This window comes from Limulus polyphemus, unplaced genomic scaffold (assembly GCF_000517525.1).
Source record: "Limulus polyphemus unplaced genomic scaffold, Limulus_polyphemus-2.1.2 Scaffold1, whole genome shotgun sequence".
Lineage (NCBI taxonomy): Eukaryota > Metazoa > Arthropoda > Merostomata > Xiphosura > Limulidae > Limulus > Limulus polyphemus.
The window spans coordinates 2,972,386-2,982,422 of NW_013665611.1; the positions used below are offsets into that span (position 1 = coordinate 2,972,386).

General features: G+C 33.7%; 1 protein-coding gene across 1 annotated transcript in view; it reads right to left on the reverse strand.

The window, feature by feature from the left end:
- The window catches only part of LOC106460637, a 128,563-nt gene extending 119,442 nt beyond the window's left edge, over nt 1-9,121 (reverse strand). Inside the window, exons 1-2 of the mRNA XM_013920389.2 lie at nt 8,962-9,121; nt 8,797-8,842 (exon numbers count right to left, since the gene is read on the reverse strand). Of these exons, the coding sequence (XP_013775843.2) occupies nt 8,797-8,842; nt 8,962-9,018 (103 nt within the window). The 5' untranslated portion in view covers nt 9,019-9,121. The remainder of the gene's footprint in view (nt 1-8,796; nt 8,843-8,961) is intronic.
- Nucleotides 9,122-10,037: the final 916 nt, after the last annotated feature.

Genomic DNA, 10,037 nt, shown 5'->3' on the forward strand with positions numbered 1-10,037 from the left:
CAAATTTAGAAAATAATATTCATTTTTTTCTATCACGTAAGGACTTTTTACAAATCGGGAAGAAAAAAACACTCATACTTAGATCAAATTATTATTTCCTTTACCGCCAAGAACATTTTTTTTTTATTATTATGTGTTTTAACAAAAATACAAACAAACTGAAGAAAAGGGAAGAACAAACGAATATGCATTCTCATTCATCCTGATTTTTTGTGAAATCTACGTCTTTTAGTCTCCAAACTACGTGTTGTGGTCTTTTTTTTATGTATTGCGTTATGACGTTTTGTAAAAAATCTGTACGTGATGGAGAAAAATGGATATTATTTTCGGATTCAGCGTACAGAAATTACTGTAGGACATGTACAAAATTCAAGACAATAAAACCATCGCTAGTCTGTGTTATTTGTTATCAGTTGTTTTCTAATAAAGGAGTAATATGGAATAGAATGGGAATTCCGTTTTTCATACACTCAATATAACCATGTATCAACACCAAATATGTTGTTTGCCATTAAATCTGGGGATATAGATAAGTTTAACAGTGAGATTATCACTTTAAGTCACGTGCTTTAAATTAATATAATAAATTTAATATTATATTATTATCATTTGTTCACATATTTTAGCAGTATTTTTCTTAAAATATATATTAGTAGATTAATGAGCTGAATAAAAATTAAGTTGAATCAAGAAAAATTGTTGCTACAAAGTTTAAGAATTTTAGCTTTAATACAGTTTTAAAAAGTAATTATACACTTAAAATTTCTACCCACGAAACTCCTGTTTCTGTATATATTGAATACATAAATAAGAAAGTGTGATTAAAAGTAAATTAATGACGTAGAGCAGAACCAGGAAGTACCATACAAATATTTTAATAATCCCAATTTTGTATAGCACACTGGCTAGAATTGCGTTAGGTCATAAACCAATAAACAAAAAACTAAAATCTGTCACGTCTAGGTTTTATGAAAACCGCTAGATTGCTTTATATACTTTAAACGAGTGGTTGAAACATGTTCTACTTTTTTGAAGCTTACATTTCAGTAGCAATTTTCTCAGCAACGACTCTACTAAAGGTCTCACACAATCTTAAACGAGGCTGATACGTAAGCCAGTTCCAGAATTTATACCAGAATGTTTCATAAATTCAAGTAAAATCACCACATTGCACTCGGATCCTCTCTGGTTTAATATTCGTCTGCTCTTGTAACGTTGTAAACTTAAGTGAACTAGTGTGTTGGTTTACAGTGAGGGTCTCGTAGCTATTTCATACCGTTCGATCAACACAGAAAAATGATTTCTAGAAATAACTATGTACCGGCGACAAGAATCGTATATTATAAAAACAGTAAATTTCACACGACTGATGGCTGACCGTCTGTTTCTTTTATGCCATATGCACACGCAGAAGCTAGAACGTTAACGATTTTTATACAAATGTATGAAAGATTCATAAACACACCACCTACGGAGTAAATAGTGTAACAACAGATTTTAACACTTGGTTGCGCTAACGGCATTTCTTTACACTGTTAACACCATACTAATCAGACGGAATTCTTGTGAAAATATAAAGTGAAAAAAAATTGTAATAATCTTAACTTGAAATGAATTATGGATTTCAAATTTTATTATAAATACACTTCTACTTTCAGAACTTACTTCATTACTATATATCTCTCTTGTTAGTAGATTAAATTCCCTAACATATCAACACTGTGGTATTTCATAATATAATTTTACTTATTCTCTACCGTATTAACATAAGACTATATACGTAAGATAAACAGTCACTATAAGTAAAAACAAAAGTATTTAGTAGCCGGTTGTGGCAAAGTGGTTAGCGTCCCCGGACTGTAAATCCGAGTGTTTATGTTTCGCGACCCGTTGCAGCACTCCGCACTTTGGGGCTACGAGAGTGTTATAAAAGTGTCTGTCAAATCCCAACATTCCGCCAGAAAATTGTAGCTCAAGAGTTGTAGGTGGATGCTACAAAGTAGCTAAAGCCTTCCCTCTGGTCTATCTCTTCAAAATTAGGGACCAGTAGCGCAAGTAGTCCTCGAAATTCAGCAAACATATATTAACAACCTGCTGTAAAAAGAAAGAAAAACAAAGTACAGTTTCTAAATTAATACAAGTGATAAAAAATATCTGTTTGAAAAAAAATCATTTTCGGAAAATATTCATTTCCTGAAATGTCTAGGATATTTGTTGTTTTTTCTTGTTCTTGCATTGTGACATTGTTTACCAGTTTTATCAGCAACTACATTGAACTTTGGTGAAATCAATAACGGTAACTTGGAGCGCGTCCCCGCCTTTCATACAAGGAAAGTTCCGAAACCTCTGATTGTGTGTTTGTAATTAAGCATAAAGCTACACAATGGGTTATCTGTGCTCTGCCTATCAATGGTATCGAAACCCGGTTTCTAGTATCATAAATCCGCTGTGCCAATGGGGGGCTGAAAACTCTGCCTCTTGAAATTTAAACTCATTTTATTGAAGAAGTATATTTATATGTTTCTAGTGAATTTAGTTGAGGCTCATTAATTAGAGAACGAACTTTAGTATTAATAAAATGCTAATAATGTTTTGTAGACTACTATATAGAACTTAAACATATCTAAAGCTACATGTGAGATAAATATACATATTTCCTTTCTAAAAACTAACATATCAGAAATTAAAACCTTGTAGCTTCTGTATCAAAATATCTCGAAATAAAATTTCTGTTATGTATCCCCCCCCCCCTCAGTGGCACAGTCTGCAGACTTACAACGCTATAAAGCGGGTTTCGATACCCATGGTGGACAGAGCACAGATAGCCCAATGTATAGCTTCGTGCTTAACTTCAAACAAACAAAGATGTTATGTATCTAGAGAGTTTAACTTAATTCAGTTGCTTGCCACTGGAGGGCCATGCAGTTAGTAACTTTCTTCCATTACTATTTTTGAGCCGTTTCAGTTTTGTTTTTTATTATTGATACACTAGAATGACATTGTTTACTATTAGGTGTAAAAATTTAGATATTACGTGATTTTACAATGAAAAACTATATTTTTTTTTCTAATTATGAAAATTAAAACATTTTGTGTGATTGTCTGTGTTTTGTTTTAGCGCAAAACTCTACGCAATCTGTCCATCGTGGGAATCGAACCCGGATTTTAGCATTGTAAGTCCATAAACTTAGCGCTGACCCACCAGCGGACATTAAAACATTCCGGTTGATACTTGAAATTGTCAATTAACTGAATGGAAGTTTTGTGACAAACAAACAGAAAAACGTGAATTTGGCGTCAGTAGATGTGAAAGAGTGAGAAATGACATGCAAAATGGTGTCAATATTTTTGTGGGGAGGATGCTGGTTAGTTTTAAAAAACGTTCTGGTGCCAGTTAGTTGGAGGCAGGTTTTTTTTTAGCAATTTCAAACTGTCTATCGTCTGACGTAAAGCTCATAAATGAGCTTGATAATTTGTGTTTAATAAATACATTGTGGAGTTAGCCTCAAAGTTTACTTTTGTAAACCACCCCCACCCCCACTTGAAATGGTACTTAAAAGTCATATCGTACGTACTGCCTGGATTTCATACGTGCTATAAACATTACTTACGACAAATCCTCTTATTAGTGTGTCTGAAAATAGTCACACTTGAAGTATTCTCTATTGCGAGGAGATGAGTACTTTCTGCACCACTATAAACTGATCTACACAGTCCATCTACTTAAGAAATTTTGGACACAGTCCAGCTATTTAGGAATTCTGGATAGTTAAGAATTCACAACACATTGTATTGCTTTTTCATCTTCACCACCACACGAGAAGAAATAAGCGTTTTTACTTTGTGATTAAAAGTTTACTTAGAACTAAGATAAAAAAAAAAGTCTGAAAAACATGTTTTTGATTGATGTCTGTGTTGCCCATTTCTCATTCATTATGTTTTCACAGTACCTAATATGTTCTTAATGACTCGTTTATTCACGCAAAGCAACATTTATATATAAGCTACTTTTGAAAGGAAACTGAAAATATTTTGTACGAAAAAAACAAATTCTGCACACCTTAGACTGCTATAAGTCCACCAAGTTCCTAATTTTTATATACGTACGTTTAAACTTTGATCTTAACTCTCTTCTGTACAGAAGTTTCTCTGAAATCAAAAATAAATCCTTGCTTTCAAGTTGGATACAGCACTTAAAAAAATTGATCAGTTTCCCAAAAATTATGAATTAAAAATAGTAATAAAGCATACGATATTCCTTAATTTTAACTTTTCTATCGATGTATACTTCTACTCACTCCTGGGAATTCTCGTTAGAATGAAAATCGTAAAAATTAATTCCAGTTTAGCTCTTTCAGTAATGGGTAGAAATTAGAGGTTTGAAAACTTTAAATCATATGAACTTCGGTAGGATATTAAAATGCTCAACGTTTTGTCTTTCATTTTGTATCCTTAATTTTGATAGGTATGTTACAGAATGAGCCAACCCATAGAATACATATTTTCAAAATGTACCAAATGTCTATTGTTTAAGTCAAGTATTGACAATAAATAATGGTGTTTGCAATGGAACCCAGAGATCTGGTGCAATTGGCAAACTAGGATTTCTACATCAGAAACCATGACGTCGACAACTGAGAATGATTTAGCAATTGAAGCTAATAAATCTATACCTTTATGTATTTACTCACGTTATCCAATAATTTTATCTCTTGTTAACTAATAGCTACGTACACTTTGCGCTAGGCTAAAGAAGATTTACATCAACTGTTGACAAAAAAAAGGTTAATCTTCTTCTTGAGAATATCATGTACAGGGCATGTATGACAATGTTATGAGTGTCATTTTTCTGACATATTGTAGAGGGCATGTATGACAATGTTATGAGTGTCATTTCTCTGACATAATGTAGAGGGCATGTATGACAATGTTATGAGTGTCATTTCTCTGACATATTGTAGAGGGCATTGTATGACAATGCTTTGGGTGTCATTTTTCTGATATATTGTAGAGGGCATGTATGACAATGTTATGAGTGTCATTTCTCTGACATATTGTAGAGGGCATGTATGACAATGTTATGAGTGTCATTTCTCTGACATATTGTAGAGGGCATGTATGACAATGTTATGAGTGTCATTTCTCTGACATATTGTAGAGGGCATATATGACAATGTTATGAGTGTCATTTCTCTCACATAGTGTTCTCTTTTCGTCTCGCCGAGCGTGCGCCAATGGTTAACATGTCGGATTGTGAATCTGGGGTTATGTGGTTCGCGTCCCGTGAGCACCAAAATAAATCGCGCTAGATACTTTGGGGCCGTGGTTGCGTTATAAGAGTCACAATCAAATTCCACAATTGGGTCTGAAAAGAGCACCCAAGAGTTCCCAATGGTTGGTGCTGAGAAGCTGCCCCCCCCCCCTTGAGTCTATTACTGCAAAATTGGGGAAAGGCTACAGTTAATAGTCTTTGTGTAGCTTTACATGAAAATTTACAAGCCAATCATTTTTGTTGCTTATGTTCTATTTTTTTGCGGTAAGTTTCAAAATTGTGTATATTTTATTCAACATGTTATAATTTACGAAATTTAATGATATATTTTGGAAAGTACAAATAATAATGATAATAATTTCCATGAGAATTAGTGACTTTTTTTTATTTTGGAATGATTTTTTTTTTATTCTAAGGATCATCCTTCACTTTAATAATTTTACTTTTATAAAAAGTTTTAAACAGCAAATATTCTACTCTTTACGCTAAGCTACCAAGGCAGTGATAGAAACTTTCGTCTCATTTCCTTATAGAACGAGATAGGTATTTAAAAATATTATTTTTTATTTTTTTTGCAGTTTCTACCTTCTCCGAAATGAGCGTACGAGACACGCAACACATTAAGAATATCCTCTTATCTGTGTGATCTTAATAAAACGAAAAAGCGAGTTAAACCTTAACACGCCATAAAGTGGGACCCTAGTTCGGGTCATTAGGGCAGTAAATATTATCATTTGTTACATTTCTGCAGAAAGCTATGGTGTTTGCAAAAGCAATGACTGTTTTGTAAATTTTAAACTTCAAAAATCAGCAAACAGACCAATGACTTAAATGTTTTATCAAGTTCAAGCAAATACCCTTTTTAATATATTCGTATAAAATGTGAATGGCGTTCAGAGAAAAAAAAACTGCTTTGAAAGATAAGTAGAACGCCTTCTTGATGTCTTATAACTAATATTTGAAAATGATAAAATGACACAATTGTTTTATACAGACAAATTGGAATGTCTGTTTGTTTGTTTGGAATTAAGTACAAAGCTACACAATGGGCTATCTGTGCTCTGCCTACCACGGGTATCGAAACCCGGTTTCTAGCGGTGTAAGTCCACAGACATACCGCTGTGCCACTGGGGGGCAAATTGGAATAAACTCTCTCAAGTGATATTTAGAAAAGCGAAAAACATAGGTAAGGAAATCATCTTTTGTTTTATTTATGAATAATTATTTATTGGTTGTTTATCAAAACAATTCACATCTACGTAAATACAGTTGTTTAATATCGTCACTATGACATAGAATCAGTAAAATGTCAACATTCTGGGCAAAACTATGTGTTAAAAAAAATAATAATTCTTATTTAGAAGCGTATTCTCAACAACTATAAAACGTAATGATTTCCAGCAGAAGGCACAAGACTAAAGCTACAGCTGAACCTAGAACCATCGTTGATTCTAAAACAGAAGACTACAGAGCGTGTAGATGACTACTTGTTAGAAGTGTTCAGTTTGCACTGTAAAAGTACATCTGTCAGAAGTGTCTAAATAGTAGATCTTCAAGACAAGTAAGCACCCATAATAAGCAATAACAAAGTTATAAAATGTGTCAAAACTCAAGGCGTGTCAACTATATAGTCTTAAGAAATCTCGAGTGTACAGCTAGAAAACGAGTCAAGTATACGAACTATAAGAAGGATTGAGGCTGTCAACAATATAGCCTTAAGATGAATCGAGTGTGCAGCTAGAAAACGAGTCAAGTATACGAACTATAAGAAGGATTGAGGCTGTCAACAATATAGCCTTAAGATGAATCGAGTGTGCAGCTAGAAAACGAGTCAAATATACGAACTATAAGAAGGATTGAGGCTGTCAACTATATAGTCCTTAAGATGAATCGAGTGTGCAGCTAGAAAACGAGTCAAATATACGAACTATAAGAAGGATTGAGGCTGTCAACAATATAGCCTTAAGATGAATCGAGTGTGCAGCTAGAAAACGAGTCAAGTATACGAACTATAAGAAGGATTGAGGCTGTCAACAATATAGCCTTAAGATGAATCGAGTGCGCAGTTAAAATTGTACAGCCTCAAAAATATCAAGTAAACATTTTTATGAGTGTCAAGTTCACCGCTACGAGAAAGGTCAAGTATAGAGCTACAAGAAAGCTCACGTATACAGTTACAAAACAGATCATGTATACAGTACAGTTAGAAGAAGAGTCACGTATACAAGAAGGGTCGAGTACATAGCTACAACAAAGATCACATACACGGTTATAAGAAAGATAGAACGTACGGAAATACAAGGCTTTTTGAAATTATTAAAGTAAAAAGATAAAACACGTTCTGAGTGAAGTATATACCCAAAAGAAATAATACTTACTTTACAGCTCGTGATGCATATTTGAATAACTAAATTAAAAACACATACAGTAAAGTGGAATTTTCTACCCACAAGGCATATGGAGCAACATATTCCAAAGTTATAGACTTCACGACTATAGATAGCATGAAGTGCACATCTAGGTGACGTATACAAGTATTATTATAAAAATGGTATAGCACTTTTATTCCTAAAAAAACAAGGGTCAGAAATAAAATTATTACGTTGAGTGTACATATTCAAGTTCTTTACAAACGATGAGTCGAATCTTTATATAATACAAAATGTCACAAATCTAAATGTGCAAGATCAGTCAAGTCCACACAATCAACAGGCGTTCCTCTCTACGGGGTCAAGACGCACCGAGTTTATACTCAACAGAATCAAGAACACGTCGAATCTACAGAATCAAAATGCATTCGACTCTGCAGAGTCAAGAAGCACTGAGTTTACAGAGTCAACAACGCCTTGTGTCACAAAATCAAGAGTGCATCAAGTGTGAAGAATCAAGAACGCGTCGAGTTTACAAAGGCAAGACATGTCGAGTCTACAGAGCTAGGTGTATCATAGAAACCTAGTGAGAAACCAGATACGTTTACTGACAGTTAAATATAATCGTGTTATAGCTTTGTTAGCCCAACGACTACTTTATTAATAATTCATGAAAATACAAACACCATAATTAGACATTATCTGAATTTAATGGTTTATAACCTGGCGTACTGGTTGATGTAAATTAGGACCCCCCCCCCCCCCGCCTAAAAAACAACAACACAAATCCTTTCAAAAATTAGTATTCCTATTGTAGCTTGAACAATGACGAGTTGGTATTGGTCGCCTTGTAATGTGTTCAAACCTAGAACTAACTAAAGGTCGACATTCTACAGATATAAATGAAACATTAATTTTGGTTTAAAATATTATAGCTAATATACAAGAGGCATGTAAACGATTAGTTTTACAACATTTTATTTTTTTAGTTTAGTTTTTACTGTAAATTTGATAAACACTGTTTGAGATTCTGTTCTTTCTCATTACTTTTAAGAGATGTTAAGACGCGAAAAAACTACATTTCCTTGTGTAAATAATGAAACAAAAACTTATTTGAAAGATATAACAAAACTCATAAAAATAGTCATCACACACCTGCAACTGGAGAAAGTTTGGAGAGAACGCACCATCGATTCTTCCACTAAAACAAAAGAAATAAAAGAGTCAACTGACTTTCAAGCACCAAAAGTAAAAGTTCTTATCTCACTAATTTAAATCTTACTGACTTAAAGTTTAAGGAAACAGATGATTAGCGCTTACCTTCCTGCCATCACGATACTTCACAGATCCTTCCACAATAGTGCGGGAATCAGCCATATCAGGGTTGATATAATCCAGATAAACTTTCGACCTTAACTATTCACATAATCTTGCAGCGTCTCTCGTATTCTATCGCCACATGTCCCCTTCTAGCCACATACCACACACGCAGTGGCACTAAAGCGTCTAACGCTTTCGGCTAATAAACAGCGGCTGGTGTTTGTTACGCGCGATCACAGTGCCACCTCGTGATGTAGCTGCTTTCTTGTATAGCATGAAACCGGCAATGTGTATATATTTCGCGAGGATTAGTACCTGTTAGAGCAAAGAATCAAAAATGAAGTTAAGTAAAAGCTAAGAGAAAGACTTTAACACTTCCAACAGCTTACTGGATTTTTAAAGCACAAAAAATTACCTTTACCAAAGAATGTTTTCGATAATTGCAGCCAGAGATACACAATTGTTTCTTTAGCACAGAGTTAGACAGCGGCATTCTGCGTTGTGTCCACCGAAATGATCAAACCTTGAATTCTAGCATTATAAGCCCTCAAGCTTAGCGCTAAGCCACCAGGAAACATTATTATTATTTTTGAATAACACTTTGCGTATCATTAAAGAAGAATCACTTTGAGATAAGAAGGTGGAACAGTGTTCATTTCCATCAAATTCATTAATATTTTCGTCGTGTTTTATATATCTGTTTTAATACAACTTTTCCGATATTTTTATTGGTAATATACAGAAATAAAACAGAGGAATGGAGAACAAATGCATTAGAATCTGAAGAATAGACGTATTTAAAAATAAAATCAGAAGTTAAGTTGTCGGGTAGTTAAAAAAACAAATAATTCTGTGCGACGCTGTACTTCTAAAATTTACATCTTACGTTTTTTTTACCGTACCATTATGTAAATATGTCAACTATTCAGTGATATTTTTAAAACAAATTCCTACAAAAATATACTCTATTGAGACAGCTTACAAGTTTGGAATAATGTAAGCGGTTTTTGATAGGTTATTTAAGAAATGTTTACTTTAAAAAATAGGCCCGGCATGGCCAGGTGGATAAGGCGCTC